Raw genomic sequence first — 18,056 nt, forward strand, 5'->3', positions numbered from 1 at the left:
GATTCCGCTACTTCGGCTACGTTTTGTTTTCCGCTGATTTATATTCCGCAGCCAGCGGATTATGTCAGTATTAAAGTCCTCTCTTTAATCGATGGTCAATCTTCCGTCAAATTTGCCTCAAACTCGTATGGTTAACTTTTCCGCTGCTTCAGCTACGCTCCGTTTTCCGCTGATTTGGATTCTGCAACCAGCAGATTATGTCAGTATCAAAGTCCGCTATTTGATCGATGATTAAGTTTTCCGCTGTTTACGCTTTTCCGTGCTTTCCGTCTTTTAGGAATCAACATTTTTTATTGTTTCCGCTGTTTCCGTTATTTCCGCGTTTTAGGGTTCGTTTTCCGCAGTTTCCGCTGTTTCCGTTTTTCCGCTTTTCCATCTTTTAGGGATGCCCGTTCTAAAGAGAGCGGCTGCAGCCAAAATTTTTCTTTCGTTTTGCCCTTTAATTTAAGACCTCATCATTTTTAGAGCGCAGTGCCCCTATAAAATGAGACCGGAAAGTTGACATGGGCCAGGAGCTCTAAGAATAACTAGCTTATTGAGACAGTTTATGATGCATCAGTTTTTCTGGTCTTGTTTTTAAGACAAATTTTGCTAATCAAGAAACATCATGGTCCGTAGTCTTATAAATCAGAATAGAGCACAAGGCGTAATTAGGTTTCTTTGACGAATTTTGATCCATCAAAGGTCATTGCAAACACAATCTAGCGGTGACTTGAGAGCGGAGAGCTAAAACGTATTTGGTGGTGCCATGTTTGTCCATTTCTCGTTGGTCACATGTCACACTTCAAATACAGGATGCATTTGCGCCAGAACAAAAATTCAAAGTACCGTACCTTGTCACTTTTCACTGACACAATGATGTTGGCACGTCGCACCCACCGCAAATACTATTATATACTCAGACTACACTATATATTGTTTGGAGAACACCAGTGAACTGAAAATCCAGGTATCTTATGTTTCCCTTCATGCAGAACCTAACACTGACATGAATACCCACACAGCACTCGTGGGCGACAATGGACTTATTTTCGAGCAATTTCAGTCTTAAGCTTGAAACGAAAAATCGTTGTTAAGACCGATCAGTCTGACCGACTGGTCTTTAAGACATTTTTCAATAAAAAGTCACTTTAAGACCATACGACCAAATTTGTCTTGTTATTTTTTGTAGTGGAGATAACAGTATACCAGGTATTCTAATCTGTTATTCAGCGATATTCCTTAACTTAATCTTACCGTTGTACAAGATGGATGAAATGCAGAAGAAAATAAATTTACGAGATGAACAAATTGCGAGCATGGCGGTTGACATACAGGATCTCAAAATGATAGCTTCTGTTTCTGAAAACACCAAGCAAGAAGCGATAGACAATCTGACGCAACGGCACCAGGAGGAGTTGGAGTCATTGCGAAAGGCCATGGAAGGTGAACTTTTTATTCATTTTACTCGAGACTTGACCTCGTAGGCAGACTTATATAAACTACTAGATTTTTGGCACTTCTTCGATAGTAGGTAGACATCGAAAAGTGTTCACCATGATCACCAATGAATGTTTTCCATGAACACAAATAAAAATTTATAAACGTCAAAATATATTGTTTTTGCGTTTGGAGAGGGTTAGGGTCAAATTTGGGTTTAGGGTATCCCAAGATTAGGGTGGGAGGGGGGATATTAGGGTTGGGGTTAGGTGGATATTAGGATTGGGGTTAGGTGGATATTAGGGTTGGGGTTAGGTGGATATTAGGGTTGGGGGAGGGGAGATATTAGGGTTGTGGGAGGGGGGATATTAGGGTTGGGGTTAGGGGGATATTAGGGTTGCGGAAGGGGGATATTAAGGTTGGGTTAGGGGTGTATTAGGGTTGCGGGAGGGAGATATTAGGGTTGTGGGAGGGGGATATTGGGGTTAGGGGGTATTAGGGTTGTGGGAGGGGGGGTATTAGGGTTGCGGGAGGGGGCTATTAGGGCTGGGTTTAGGGGATATTAAAGTTAGGAGAGGGGATATTAGGGTTGTGGGAAGGAGATATTAGGGTTGTGGGAGGGGGGTATTTGGGTTAGGGGGATATTAGGGTTGCGTAAGGGGGATATTAAGGTTGGGTTAGGGGGGTATTAGGGTTGCGGGAGTGAGATATTAGGGTTGTGGGATATTGGGGTTAGGGGGTATTAGGGTTGTGGGAGGGGGGGTATTAGGGTTGCGGGAGGGGGGGTATTAGGGTTGCGGGAGGGGGGTATTAGGGCTGGGGTTAGGGGATATTAAAGTTAGGAGAGGGGTATTAGGGTTGCGGGATGGGGCTATTAGGGCTGGGTTTAGGGGATATTAAAGTTAGGAGAGGGGATATTAGGGTTGTGGGAAGGAGATATTAGGGTTGTGGGAGGGGGATATTGGGGTTAGGGGGATATTAGGGTTGCGTAAGAGGGATATTAAGGTTGGGTTAGGGGGGTATTAGGGTTGCGGGAGTGAGATATTAGGGTTGTGGGATATTGGGGTTAGGGGGTATTAGGGTTGTGGGAGGGGGGTATTAGGGTTGCGGGAGGGGGGTATTAGGGCTGGGGTTAGGGGATATTAAAGTTAGGAGAGGGGTATTAGGGTTATGGGAAGGAGATATTAGGGTTGTGGGAGGGGGATATTGGGGTTAGGGGGATATTAGGGTTGCGGGAGGGAGATATTGGGGTTGTGGGATATTAGGTTTGTGGAAGGGGGGATATTAGGGTTGCGGGAGGGGTATTAGAGCTGGGGTTAGGGGATATTGAAGTTACGGGAGGGGATATTAGGGTTGTGGGAGGGGGGATATTAGGGTTGGGGATAGGTGGATATTAGGGTTGCGGACTTGCGGGAGGGAGATATTAGGGTTGCGGACTTGCGGGAGGGGGATATTAGGGTTGGAGGTGGGTTAGGTTCCCCCTAACCGGGTTTTAACCCACCTGCAATCTCCCTTTCACCCCACCCTACTATCCCGTCTGCCACAGCCCTAATATAGACTAACCCCAACATCCCCATCCCACAACCCTAATATCCCCCCTACCACAACCCTAATATCCCCCTCCCGCAACCCGAATATCCCCCCTCCCGCAACCCTAATATCCCCCCCCCCGCAACCCTAATATCCCCCTCCCGCAACCCTAATATCCCCCCTCCCGCAACCCTAATATCCCCCTTCCTAATCTTGGGATACCTAACCCCAACTTTGACCCTAACCCACCTCAAATCCCCCTTTCTTCAAACCTTAATATCCCTCTTTCCCATACCCTAATATCCCCCTCCCATAACGCTAATTTCCGCCGAGCCTAACATCCCCTCCCAAGCCCTAATATCCCTCATTCCCCGATCCTAATACCCCCAACCCGACCCTAATATCCGTCTCTCCAAAGACACAAAAACCAACAATTCATTTTGACGTTTATAAATTTTTATTCGTGTTCATGAGAAACATTTATTGGTGATCATGGTGAACACTTTTCGATGTCTACCTACTATCGAAGAAGTACCAGATTTTTTAAATGCGCATGTAAAGTAAAATTAGAGCTACTCACTTTTCAAAACTCGCAGCTACAACTAACGACTTTTTAAAATCCGCAACTAGGTAACTTATGACCAGGGCAATTTTATTTTTACCCAAAAGCGAACAATTTTAACGTAAAAAATCATAATTTTGACATTTTTTGATCTTAAATACTAAATTTTGACCTCGGGTATGTAAATTAGGTGTTTTCCCACATAATGTTAGAATTGTACTACTTATCTTCATTTCTGGTTGGAACTGTCTGTCCTTGCGAAGTAGTTTGGCTTGAAAACACTTTTTTGACTGATAAATTTTTACATGAAAGAAACTTCATTAAATCTGGACCTATGAAGTATTCCAGTAGTTACATCACGTATTGCGGTAGAAATAATTTAAATTTATTGTAGTACAACAAAAAATACACTCCTACATTCTCATGTAGAAAGTGTCTGTCCTTACTAAGTAGCTTAAAAGCCGATAATGGAGAAAGAACGTTCAGCAGCAGTTGTTGGCTTACAACACTGAAGTTGTGCGTACACTGATGGTGACAAACCGTGTTGCTTCATTCTGACTATGTTGTCTACATCATAATATTTTATCATGCGCTTCTTGATAGAAGAACCTATGCCCACGCAGTCTTGCTTCATTTAGGACATAACTGATGATACGAATTACTGAATTCCAAATGAGCTAAAAATATTGAAGATATAATCAGGATTTCCAAAGGACGAGGTATCGAGTTTGAAATGGGTGAGGTTCCGACTCCCAAAACCCACCCCTGGCTACATCACTATTGGTAGTAATGACTCTAAGCTAGCTGCACCGTAGTCAGTATTTGCGGAATTTCATGTAATAAGCGTCAGTGTAAAATACAGCGTTGTAATGACTCGCGTCATGAATCGACTCGAGTCACGATTTTCTGATGTCTCGACTTGAATGGAGTCATTTTCTCAAAATACGGAAATGGCTCGACTGGACTTAATCAATCTGTGTATTGATTCGACTTGGACTCGAGTCATTGCGCATGACTCTGACCAAGTCATATTCTGACTCAAAAGTCAGACGACAAAGACAGACATTTCATTGCAATGAATAGGCTAGTAAAGTAACTACAGTATTGGGATTTCATCTATTGGTACTCGTACTGGTACTTCAAAAGGCGACCAGAATCTGCTTAAAGTGAGGAAAATGAGTAGGCTTTTATGCGAACCAATAACAGAGTTATGAAAAGTGGGTTTGACAAGACTTTGTCTGGAAACTAAGCAGTCGACATAATGACTTGGACTCGGGTTCGAGTCATAATATCATGACTCGGACTCGACCCTCTGCTTGATGACTTGGACTCGACTTGACTCGAGTCAAATCTATAAGTGATATTCACTTCTGACTCGGAGCCTTGTGACTTGGTTACAACCCTGTTAAAATAGTAAACCATTAAATAGGCCCATTTACGTGGTGCAGTCCTCTAAGAGATGATTCCTCTTGAGTGAGTTCATGAGACGGCTTGCTGATTTGTTAGAATGTGATTGAGTTTACTTTACATGGTTGTACTGTATACAGTAGGGATGGTGTGAACCTCTGAAAGGTTCAGGTTCGTGTGAACGCGAACCTTTTTGAAAGGTTCTGTGTGAACGCGAACGTGAACCTCGTGACGTCATATAGCTAATTCCAACCCTATCTTTCAATGAAGTGATAGCCTAAATTAATGTACACGATACCTAGCGACGACTCGGGCCACATAATGCCACAATGCTGAAGTACATTTGGCGTTTTAAACGTCGCTAAATGTATCAACTGAGGCAATCAAATGATATAATGCTCCCATAAAATCAATATAATCCTTAGCTTTGCCAATAATTTCGAAGAGGAGTTGCCAGGGAATATAAGCTTACGCCTTAACGGTCTTGACCAGACCGGGCAATGTATTCGGTGCATGAGTATTGCTACATTGATATTGGGTAGAGTGTAAAACAGGTTTTTATACTTGCTACCGATATTAGGCTACCCCAAAAGTAATACAGCTGTAGCTAACACCTCAATCGCACGGCTTTGGTTTTAATGATACAGTAAACATAGGATGTGAAGATAGACCCCGTACGTTAGCTAGATTTGTACATCAAAAAATGATATCATTCTTATTGATTGGTTGAATAAGCATCATTAGCTCTCTACATGTTATGTATGTCGCTCGTGATGTTGTGTGATTGCGGGTTGGCTCACATCAGAGAGTCACTAAATATTCACGAACGGAAAGTTGGATATTTCGAGCAAAATTTTTGTAACAAAGCAAGTAAAATCTTTGAGATTGTCAAGGTGCATGCTCGTTTTGAGTTGGTTTTTTCATGCTGCTGCCGGCGTCATTCATAGAGTGGCCCGCAGTTGAAATGCAATAAATTCGATCCAAAGATGTCAATATGAAGTGAAAATTTTAATATATGAAAAAGGTTCACAGTGCAGAACCTACCAAGGTTCTGTTGTGAACGCGAACCTCTAAATTTCCGAGGTTCACACACAGAACGCGAACGTGAACGTCGCGTTCACACCATCCCTAGTATACAGGTGTCACAGCTCATGGGATGCACCAGTCCTGGACTAAACTCGGGGATTGTGCTACGACATTTGCAACAACCAGAATTACTTTTATATACTTCTAGAATGACCAAATACACCTTGCCTATTTATCCTGGTACTTATTAAATTGAATTGGATAATATATTTTAATTGATATTGAAATATACCTGAATATTTTCACCTGTCACTGCTCAGGGTAATCATCAGCAACTAGTAACGAATTGGAAAGAACATTGTATATCAACAATCTTATCACCAAACATGACTTGTCACCGGCATGAAATTCCGGATAAGCGAGGCAAAGAGATGCTTAAGCTCAATGTAGGCCTTCTATTTTTAGATCATATTCCTACGGCCCTACACCAATTCTTTCTATTGGCACAAACGGGGTTGGTGTAATTTGATATAAAATGAATTGAGTAAATTAATGTCATTGGGTATATTATATGCTCGCTTTATATTTTATGACGATAGAAAAATGTTATCGCATGTATAGAAGTTTTACCTCTGACCATGTAAATGATATCTGAATTCAGAATCACACAAGGAGACCAGGACACAAATGATGCAAGAATTTGAGAGAGAACGTCGACGCTGGAGTATGAAATTTCAAAACACAAAGAAAAACGTTGCGGATTCCGAGAATGATGGAACCGGCGAGGTAGAAGAGATGTTAAACCATTATGACAAAGCAATTGGTTTCTCACGCTTTAGACATGAACATTAGTTTTTTTTCACAATTTTCTGCTTCATTAACTTTGCCTCTATGGGTTGAAATACAGCCAAATTCTCATTATTCAACGTTTTTTAGGCAATCCCAGGGTCCCCAGTTATATATACATATAGTTTTAATGAATCCAAAATTATCAAATAGAATAACCTTTCTTCTAGGTGCTGGAATTAAGCTAAATTTGATGTGTAGCGTTTTTTAGGCAACCCAACAATTTATGGGGCACCTGGTAGGCTGGTACAATTTGAAAAAAAAAGATGTTTTTGAACAACCCTAATGGTCATATTCTATCTTGTGAGCCCAGTGAAATGACGGTGCTAGGCAATTATGCAATGATGATTGATGATGATGCAAAGACCGTTCCTTTGTTTCTAAGTTGTTTGAAACAAAATGCTCTAGGCCAGTGGTTCTCGACCTTTTCAGCTGAGAACATTTCAAAACGAAATTCAGGTACAGGTGAACTTCCGTGATTCAAAATCAACCAGGAATGGCCTACTACAAAAATGTGCAACTAAAACAAAAAAATAGATCTTTGATTTCGTGGAAAGTTTGATTATTTTGCCTTCGTAGCTCACACGTGAGTATCACCTGTATCAATGTAACTAAATAAATTATCGAAAATTGCATTTGTATTTGTCGCGAAAATGCATCCTGCAATTTCTAAATACCCATCTTCAATTACATGCTAAAAGAAAGCGACCCATCTACGAAATCTACTTTTGACACTACTTACTTGAAGTAGTTTTGACATTGTTTGGTTATCGTTACTTTCACTTGTGATTCAGTAGAACTGAACAGTGTTGCTTGTAATAATTTCACTTGTGTAGCAGGACTAACAACTTCAAACACCTGGGCGAATGATAGTCTGAATGGGCCGCTGAATAGATTGTCTCCATTTATTTTTGAATTGATCCGGGTAAATCAGGGGCTCCCTTTGCTTCGCCATGGCCCCCTTTGAAAATGAAAAAAAAAGCAATGCATGCTTTATTTTTAAACCCTCTGACAAAATGATGAAGCGTTATTTGACATTAAAAACAATCGTTTATACAGTAATTGGTTGTTAAAATGATATAAGACGTAACACACAATAAGTATGAGAGTACATTAATTACCTATTACATATTCAGTGGATGTGAGTTTTTAGCTGACAATGTTAGGGAAGAAAGTAAACTCAAGATCGAGAAGTAGCTTATTGCCGTAACGGTACTAGTCTTTTTATTAAATTTCAATTCATTTCCTTTGTTAAAGTGGAGTTGACTTTGAGATGATGTTTTTTTGAATTTTTTTTCCATGACTCCCCTAAAAAGGCTCATGGCTCTCTGTGACTGGGAACCGCTGATGTAAATTGATCGTATTTTCGCTCCATTCTAGACTTCCAACGCTGCCGTACTTTCATCACAACCACAAGCAGATGAATTTCAACGATCGGCCATTGACAGGTGCGTTCATATCAACTTTCAGCACACACCGATACAATATCTTGATTGTGATTTTACAGCCGACTTAACAAGTCTGTTGAGGATCCACATCAAATATTACTCGACGGGAGCATATTGATAACAAATCCAGAAATTCAAGGTATGTTACGCTGAGAATTACCTTCAGATTTTCACCAAGTCAAATCAAGGTTTTTAAAATATTTTAATATAGCATTTAATGGACATTGAACTCTAAATATGATCTCTTTGCTTCCACATGATACAAGAGCTCTCAATGCCACTCGCAATACATATCTATTTACGCTGTAATCATACTGGCCGAGGTTCGGTTGTACACTGCCGGTAGTGTACAAATGCCTTCTGATCTGACAACTCTAGGCTCAAATGGAAATTTTCAAGCAGATATATTCAAATTCACCCTTCATCAAATCAACCACAACACCGAGTCAAGTCGCAGCCCCAGAAGAGGTACTGGACCACTGGATATTATCGTAGTACCATATGTATTACAAAATACCACCATTTGACATCAAGAATAGCGAGGCTCAATCTTCGTCACATCGTTATTGTGGGTTGAGCATTTGTTAAATGCACCTAGTTCAATTCACTTTTAGATCAGAATACATTTGTACAATGCCACACGCCGTTTCGTTACATACAACCAAGCCGTGGCCAGTATGGTGATTGAATGATTATTCGAGTGAGCTTTTGTTGCAGCTTTGTTGAAATTGCCAGAAATTTGCATTGGATTCCAACACCAGTTGCAATAAAAAGTTTCATTTAAGCAAAAGTTTTTTTAAAAATTACAACGGTATGAGATACTCAAATGGCTCCGTTATGTAACCCAGCAGTTTAAGATTTGCAGGGTGTCTGTTTGTTATTTTTTTTTCTTCGCTATTCAACTGATCATGCGTATATTTTTATGATCTTTAGGTATGAAACCTGCATGAATCCACTCTCAGCATCGTTAGAGCTGTGAAATTTGATACTTTTCCATTTCATGGACAGCCTTGGCGAGACCACCGAAAATTACTTGTTGTCGACGGTAAACAGCTAGAAAATGCTGTAGTGCCGAAATAATTTTCCACAAAAAGACAAACAGCCCAACACCCTAGGTACGCAAACTTGATCCAGGGCATCACAATAAAACTCAGTGTTCGCGACTTTAACAAAATCAATAGCCTGAAAAACGTGCCCCAGTGAAAAATGTCATTTTCGCCTTTCTTGACTGGACAATGGACATCCATGGAATGGAAAGGACCGCAAATTTAAACGAAAGGATCTCCAGCAGAGATGATTGCAAAATCAGGTCATTGATTACCACGTGCTCGTCAATCGTCGCCTGATTTATCGCGTCTCCAACAATCCTAGTTCCGCTGGCTCTAAGAATCGCGTCTGTAATATGCCCGGTGCCGGCGGTGTGCACTATTAGCATCAATGGCTTGCACAATCATGCATCTGCTTTGCGTCGTGTGCACGATATCATCGCTGGCCTACACAATCGCATCAGCAATAGGCCTAATACGAAAGATATATCATCGCAACTTAACTTCATCGCTAGCCTATAGCCTAACTATCGTGTCTTGGGCCTAGCATGGTTTGGATTCTATCTCTCGATGGCTTGGAGACAGTGCTGTCAAGCGTATGCTGATTAGCGATTGTGATTCAACAACTGAATGACATCGAATGTCCGCAAACATGTGTGACGCCTGAGTACATGCGGAATTGATTTCCGCTAATACTTGAACATAACAATCGGAAGATGTGCGTCAAGATTCCAGTTATAAAAGAAGACAGGTTTGAAGCACCTGAAATCGGCGTCAATATAGCACATATTCAATAAAAACTCGGACATTTTGACTTGCGCAAATTGTCGCTGAGGCTACGTAAGACACGTGGATAAGCACGCGTATTTAGTTGTTCCACATGTTGATGCATGAGGATAATTTATTTGTTCTCGATAGATCAGGGAGTCGCTAATTACCACCACTTCCGGACTCATCGACAAGCTTATCATGCGCGTATAATCGTCAACACGAGGAGATTGTATAATCGTCATTTACGCGTGTACTGAACCATAATGAATTGATGCTATATTAGTGAAATCGAAAAATGTCGAAACCCCGCCCTATTATTTTTTAACCCCCTACTTATTTTGCGGCTGGCTACGCGCCTGACCGCTTGGCAACAGTCTCAACTAAACTTGACCTCAAAAGACAAGACGCAACCTATGTGCGTTTGTGTGTGCGTGGCCAAAAGCAAAGTCATACTTTTTTTGGCTGGGACTGTTGAACATCTAGATTGCAGTTGTGTCATAAATATCATTGAGATGCAGGCATGCAGCTAATCCAATGCTAACCCAATCCCATTGCTATACAGGGGTGACCCCCAATATATGCAAGTACTATATTTATTGATCGAATTCATTCATTATATTTGAAAAAAGTCGTGCTTCGCGTGACCAGGGCATGACTGCACACTGTACAGTTGCACACTAAGTTTTCATGACATGATTGTTATCAATTTTAAAGCGTAGTCATATAAGTCTTGTTTTCAATGTTACCTAATTCAATTCGTTCCTATCGAACGACTAAAAAAAGGTTATCAACATTCAAGTTACCCGCGCAATGGTTCGTAAATCTCATGTGGCCATTTGGCCGAAACGGTTGGCCACCCCTGACATAGATAGAATTCGACATTATTTGGAAATAACAATTCTGTTGCATAGAGGAAGAAAGAAGCAATATGCATTTTCATGATGCATTCACAAATTGATGCAATTTTTGGAATTATACCATGATATTGTGACAGAGCAAATATATCATCTGGTTGCAAAATTGATGTAAAGATAACCAAACGCTCCGTCCCACTTGACAAAATTAAAAATATTTGTAGTGTAGCTTAGCTGCTTGGGTCGACCAAATGATAAGGAAAGACTGCAAGTCCTGGTCCTTGTTACTTGACTAAGTGCATTTAGACTAGACATATGCTATTTGACTACTTCCTAAAGTTTGTTTATGACCAATGTCTATTAGTAGTGAGTGTGTGTGTGCTTGTAATCAGTACAGTGTGTAATGTGAAAATTAGTAAGATGCATCTCTGTATTAGTTGCTGACTCATACACAAGAGCAACACTTCGATTGTTTTATCTACATTTTAATTATAAAGGATGGGATATATGTCATGTTTTATTGATTCATTATTAGAGAGTCCATGTTATAAAAACTGATAAAATATGAAAAATGGAAGGATATTTAGAAAATCAATCTTTTATGCATAGTGTATAATTAGCGCTGTGCCACAATGAAACAATTTAGCATGCCATCGTTAATCACATGTTTGCATATGTTTAATGGTTATATGATAGTCATATAACCGTCACTGTGGTAATTTTCGAAGTAAATTGGTAATACTTTTGGAGTCGGGTTGGAGTCGGAGCCGGTACGTTTAAAGACTCGGGAATCGGAGACAGTATATTGAAAATGTGTGGAGTCTTAGTCGGTGGTAAAATTCACCGACTCCACAGCCCTGACTCAATTACTCATCCTTGTATATATGAAACCAATCTTGGCATCACAATTCTTCTTCACAGATCTACAAGATGTGCAGGCTGTTGGTAATGTCAACTTAGAACGTGGAGAACCGTTAGACTGTCTCCTAGAAACTGACCGTAAGGAGATGAGCGAAGAGCAATGGAGCAAGATGCTCAGAGAAGTACTGAACTTATTACTGAACATGATATTCTGTGTCTTCGGAGTTCTTTGGCAAATGATAGCCAGTGTAGCATGTTAACTGTGTGTCTCAGTGGTTTTCAAACTGCGGTAGTTTGCAATTTGAAATCTATGAGTCTTTTTTCACAAATAGAAGTAGCGATTTTAAGACAGGTCTGAAAGGTACTCAAGTTGTTCCAAAAAGGAGATTTGGTGGAGACTGCATTTTAGTAATACCTGCAATTTTCAAAAATAGATTCAGTTACAGCCCAATTCACCCAGTTGAAGAATTTTCACTAGTGAAGGAAATATCCCCAAACCACTGTCGACTATAGAAAATCGAAAGTGTGGAAAGTAAAGTTGCGTTACAAAGAAGTAGAAGTAGTCTGAAACATAACCACTTGAGTAAGCAGTGCTAGTTAGCAAAGTCTACTGGAGTACGCTACTCTAGAAAAGGCAAATGTACTGCTTGAGTGCTTGCACCGCTTGTGCTTGTTATCAGCAATTGATGATTGAACATTAGGGTTGTTCAAAAATACCTATTTTCAGCATGGCAGGGATTCTATTGTTAGGCCGCCTAAGAAAACGCTGCAAACCAAATTTGGCACAACCTCAACCAGTAGAAGCCGACGTGGAGCCAATTGAAATTTGAAAATTCATTTTAAAAAAGTTGAAAAATTTTTTTCTGTCAACCCCATGAAAAATGTTGCAAATTTGATGCAGTTCCAACCGGTAGAAGCGAAGTTGTTTCAGTTTTCCATTTATAATTCTGGAATTTCCCACCGTCAATGCGATTATTTCAAATCCAATAGTTCCAATTGCAAGAACTTCGCCTCTACCGGTTGATTGTACAATTTGAATTTTTTTTCAACCATTATTATAAATTCAGACATTTCAAATCGCTCTACTGGGTGGAATGGAGTCATGTTTGGCGTGCAGAGTTTTTTTAGGTAACCTAACACCTTAATCAGTAAATCCCTGCCAGAAAGAAAGGTATTTTTGAACAGCCCTATTGAACATCTTGTTTCAATCTGCTTTTTAAAATAATTTGAGGACTTTTGAAATATGTCGCTTTTCACTTTAACTGCACTGTTGAAACCATTCAATCACTGCGATTTTTTGCAGATCAACATCTTACGAAGTAAACTTGCTAATATGAGCGCGGGTGAGAAATTGATATCGACGCCGAAGCAGAAAAACGCCAATCTTTTTGAAGACGACGAAGAGATGACAGCCGAGGTAAAACTGCGCCAAATATTTTTTCACATTTGTAAGATGCGACTGTGTAGCTTAGTGACAACATCAGTTTCAGTTGCAAAACAGAAAGTTTGATACAAGAAAATGGTGATTTGTATTGACTTTCTGTGATTTTTGACCAAACTAGGTTCACAGCCTTCCACAATAGAAATTAGTATCAAAACTATCAATCTTGCTGATAAATTCACTCAGCAGGGGGTTCGTCGTTTCAGTACTCGTAAAGATCATCTCTCTCTGCTGGATTCGAGTCCTTGTGCCCAGCCCTGCTGTTTTCATGACCTTTCATGCTTTTGCCAGGTCAGCTCGTTCATTGTTAAGTATAGCTTTTGTTTATGTCTGTCCACTGTGACTGTTCAAAAACAATTTTGACTCAGTTCCAACCTATAGGACCATAGCTATATACTAAAAAAGTTTTGATTTATCTAATAAAAAAAGTTATTCCTATTAAATTTTGCTGGCCACCCTATGAAATTGTTGGGCTGTTTAAAAAATGATTCGCAACAAATTTGGCTCTATTCCAACCAGAAGAAGCCAAGTTATTCGAGCATAAAATTTTGGATTTGAAAAAAGTAGTATTTACGTTGGATTATTTCTATACATTGTAGATCTATAAAAAATAATTGGAGAAGTTTCCACCGTAAATACTATGATTGGAATTCTAAATTCAAAAAATCAAAATTTGTTGTGAATCGTTGATTCAGACAACCTAACTAATTCATAGGGTAGCCAGAAAAATTTTGAAAAGATTTTGAATTTAGGGATTTTTTAGGGAATATATAGTTTTCATATTTCACTCAATTTACTGCCCTTTTCAGATCGAAAAACTAAAGAAAAGCCTCACGGCTCTGGATATCGAGAACAAGGAGCTGAAATTGACGAATCAGTCTCTGGAAGACAGCATCAAATTCGCGGCGCAAGACGCGCAAAAACAATTCCACAATCTGTCGGAGAAATGTCGCGATTACGAAAAGCTCGTCACGGGATTACGAGAAGAACAAATGAAGGCCAGGGCACAAGACGTTAATATTATGGTAAATTTAGATCAAATTTTTGAAGTGCGGCTTTCTGTGACGTGATCGATTTTGTCGCAGTTAAACTTGAAAAAGCAAATTACAAAATATTTTGATGAACTGCAATCCTTCAAAAAAGAACGGGAAAGAATAACGGAATTGCAAGAAAAACATCATCGGATACTACTAAAGGAAGCGGTGCCAAAGTCAAATGAGGTTTGAGCAATCTGTTTTTTTTTTCATCTGCATCAGGGTCGGATTCGATTCACGATTTTTGGCGACTCGACTTGACTTGAGTCATTTTTTAAAATATAGAAGTGACTCGAAAGGGAGTCAGTTTGTGTGTTGGCTTTTACTCGATTCATTGCGCATGGCCTGACCAGGTTATTTGACACGAGACTCGCACGGCCAAGACTGGCATTTTATTGCAACTCCAAAGAATAGGCTCTACTAAATTTACCACGTCATTGATATTTCCTTTATCGGTGTCGGTATTTGAAAAAACAAGACGAGAATTTGGACAAGTGGGTAAAACCACCATGTTATGAGTGTGGGGCATTCCACATCACGATTGAAACTCTAAACCAGGGGTCGCCAATGCGCAACCCGGGAGCTGCGTGCAGCCTGTGACTTGATTTGAGAGTTTGGAAGAAAGCTAAGAAAACCATTTTGAAATGCGCAAATTGACTACAGTTTCAACATAATTGTTGTTGGTTTTTCAAAATCAACTATTCTCCTGTGCTCAAAATCACTATTCGTCACTAGCTAAAACGACTGTGGGGATGACAACAGCATTCCATCGAGGGGCAATCAGCTGATATGAATGGGCGTTGGGCATGGGCATATTGCCTTGTCGTGCAATGACCCAAACACTGCCAAGACGAAAACGCTTAGAAAACGGCTAAGGACAGTGGTTCTCAAACTGCGCGCACGCCCCCTTGTGGTTTGAATAAAGTTTAAAAATAATTTTAAAGAGACTTTTCGAGCTACAGAGCTTCAAAATACAATTGAATGATATATTCATAGTGAAATAAGTCTGAATATTTTGGGGGGACACAGGTAATCATTGGAAATCTCTCCCAGTTTATGACGATTACCCCCTGACAAGCGTTAGCCGAAAATAGTCGGGTCATTTCAATACGAATTACGAATATATCATGCAATTGTAGAACTTTAGTTAGTGCAATGTTAATATTTTTAAACTTGGTAAATACTAATACCAGAACAAGCATTGCACCTGAGAAAGCTTTTTTACCGAATAACAATTATTAAATAATCTCCATTGTGGACCGTCATAAACTGGTGGTACGTTCCCCAGTTTGGTCATCGTTGGTTTCGATGTTTCCAGATACTGAACGTAGGCTACTCGATAGTGCACATAAGAAAACTTGAAGAGCTTCTTGGAGGTACAGAACTTCAATATGCAATTGAATATTATATTGATATTGAAATGAACCCGAATATTTTCTGCTGACACTCGTCAGAGGTAATCGTCAACAGCTAATAGAGAATTAGAAGGAACATTGTATATCGACAATCGTATCACAAAACATGACGTCACCAGCATGAAAGAGAGAGCGTTCAACGTACTATTTTTAGGTGGTACACGAACTCCTTACTATATACTATTCAATTGTAGAAGAAAACTTGCAGTATTTTACTTGTTGTCTCTGCCGGTCAGGCTCTGCACTCACTTTTTTCCGCCTGTCAAAAAGAACTCTCACATGTACGGGCAGAGAAAGAAACGATCGAGTCCAAACTGCGGAGCGAAGTCTATTTCATGGAGGAACGATTAAAAGCCGAACAGGTTTACTTTCGCTTTTCTGTCTTATGAAATCACATTCGGTCGACAAGTTTACGGACGCCTGACTACTGGTTCTAGTTCTGGTTGTGTATTTTGAAAATTGACTAGTTCCAGTTCTAATTGCAAATTGTAAATAAATATTTAGTTTCCGAACAACTAGAAAATACGTCTCGTTGTTTGGCGTCAATCGTAATTACTGAATTCTGTTGTGTGATGTTCTTCAGCGATTGCTAGCTCAGAGTCACCACTACTAACATTGGCGTAGCCTGGGGTGGGTTTTGGGGGATTTATCTCCAATCTCTCTTGGCTCATTTGCAATTCAGTTGCAATTTTCAAAATATGCAACTTGAACTGGAACCATGCCAAACTGAGTAGTTTGTTGATCGCCAATTGGCTAGATTGGTATTTTGTACAAGTCTGATTAAGATTGTGCGCCATCCCTAAATAGGTTGACAAGCCCTGCTGTAAAATGCTCTCCCGTAAAGTGCCTAGGCTGTGTTCTTTTCAGTCTTCAAAGTCCCAAATGGAAAGCTCACTCGCGTCGGAACTTCATGATGCTCGAGGTGAGATTTTGAATCTAAAGTCAGCCAAGGACAAACTCGAAACTACGTTGAAGAGAAACTCCGATCTTGAGGTGATTCGTATTTTTTTCAAGTTAGGTTCTAGTCATTTCATATCTTCTTTCGTTTATTCAGAAGTGTGTTAATACCTCAATTCTGGAATTGCAGCATTTTGTGATCTATAAGTATCATCCGACATATTTGGTAGAGGTAGTTGCTAACTAACCTTGGGCCTACCATACAAATACAATACAACCATGGATAAGAAATAATTTTTCCAAACGCAGGGTATCACCGCTCTGTATCAGACCGGAGAATTTTACATTTTTTGGACCAGACCGTGAGCTTGAAATTCCGAAAATAAAACCTATTTTGCTAAATCGTGGACTGTGTATATAAACCGGAAATGAGTTCTATTTTTAGTTTTAGGTGCGCATTTTTAAAAGGAAGTAGTTCAAGTTCTATATGATCATTTTGAGAATCCAGTACTGGTAGTTGCGAGTTTTAAAAAGTCGGTAGGTAGATCTGGCTGCGCATTTTGAAAAGTGAATAGTTGTGGTTCCATTTGCGCATTTTTAAAATCCACAACTTTGTACATGTCTGTTTGGTGTTCTTGTCGCGTCATCTCATTTCGACATCATTTTTTACAGAGAGACTTGGAGAAAACAAAGTCTTCGTACGAAGCTCTCCGGGCAAAATCCGATGAAATCATTCAAGGTTTGAGAAAGAAGCAATTCACAGAAATGAAGGCTCGGGTGTGACACTGCGAAATAGTTGGCCGATTTTTGAGTTGCTGTAAATCTTTCTATACTCAGGAAGAAGCAGAACGGACACTTGCGGACACGAAACATAAATTGAGATCGTTGCACGGGGCTTTGGAGACCAGCGAACAAGTTCAGAGAGATTTTGTACGACTATCGCAGTCGCTACAGGCATGTATTCTTCGTTTTTAAAGAGCGCAGGGTCTAGTGATGATCAAGATTGAACAAAATTCAGTAGCAGTGGGATTCGATTCTGCATCGAGTATTAGGCTTCGATACATCCCATCGAGATTTCGAGGTTTCCTCAGTGTAAGAAACTGGAAACTAGCATTTTAATTTATGTACCGGTATTCGTTTTAGTGGCAAGGAGTGTAGCATTTCAGTTCTTGCAAGAATTCATCCCTCACTACGTCACTCGAATCAATAAAATTAGATACTCGATTCAGATTGGAGTACGTGGATCATTGTGCCGAGCACTAGTAATGGTTAATGAGATAATAATTAGTAAAAAGAATAGTTTATACTGACTGGGATGTCTGCAATGATGTGAATTGTATGCGGACTTTTCACACAAGTAATTAATTGACACCTTAAACACGTGCAAACGAATTTGAAATGACATGAAACATGACCGTTTCGCGGATGTGGTCTCCACCTAGTTGAAGTAATGCTGTACAAGTACAAGTAGGAGTAGGAGTAGCCATTTGAAGACATGT

The 18,056-nt window shown here is 39.9% G+C and overlaps 1 protein-coding gene and 1 pseudogene across 1 annotated transcript; one reads left to right on the top strand and one right to left on the bottom strand.

Annotated features, from left to right (window-relative positions):
* The window catches only part of LOC145445025 (enoyl-CoA delta isomerase 1, mitochondrial pseudogene), a 288,929-nt pseudogene that overhangs the window by 270,454 nt on the left and 419 nt on the right, over positions 1–18,056 (bottom strand).
* On the top strand, positions 1,197–17,909 carry LOC145445017 (uncharacterized). Its single transcript, XM_080323117.1, has 12 exons — positions 1,197–1,425; positions 6,606–6,730; positions 8,171–8,238; positions 8,298–8,377; positions 11,831–11,952; positions 13,074–13,187; positions 14,021–14,236; positions 14,297–14,431; positions 15,897–16,022; positions 16,528–16,653; positions 17,230–17,334; positions 17,395–17,909. Exons 1-12 carry the CDS (start codon positions 1,248–1,250, stop codon positions 17,530–17,532), a joined length of 1,533 nt encoding a protein of 510 aa, XP_080179243.1. The 5' UTR covers positions 1,197–1,247; the 3' UTR covers positions 17,533–17,909.

This window comes from Botryllus schlosseri, chromosome 8 (genome assembly GCF_051294905.1).
Source record: "Botryllus schlosseri isolate E-star chromosome 8, Bs_hap1, whole genome shotgun sequence".
NCBI classification, from domain to species: Eukaryota; Metazoa; Chordata; class Ascidiacea; order Stolidobranchia; family Styelidae; genus Botryllus; species Botryllus schlosseri.

Bases quoted from the DNA above. Each gene is read 5' to 3' on its own strand.
- LOC145445017 (XM_080323117.1), top strand. From the start codon at position 1,248: ATGGATGAAATGCAGAAGAAAATAAATTTACGAGATGAACAAATTGCG. The intron at 6,731-8,170 runs GTAGAAGAGATG...GCTCCATTCTAG, and splicing joins AGAATGATGGAACCGGCGAG to ACTTCCAACGCTGCCGTACT. The intron at 8,378-11,830 runs GTATGTTACGCT...TCTTCTTCACAG, and splicing joins AACAAATCCAGAAATTCAAG to ATCTACAAGATGTGCAGGCT.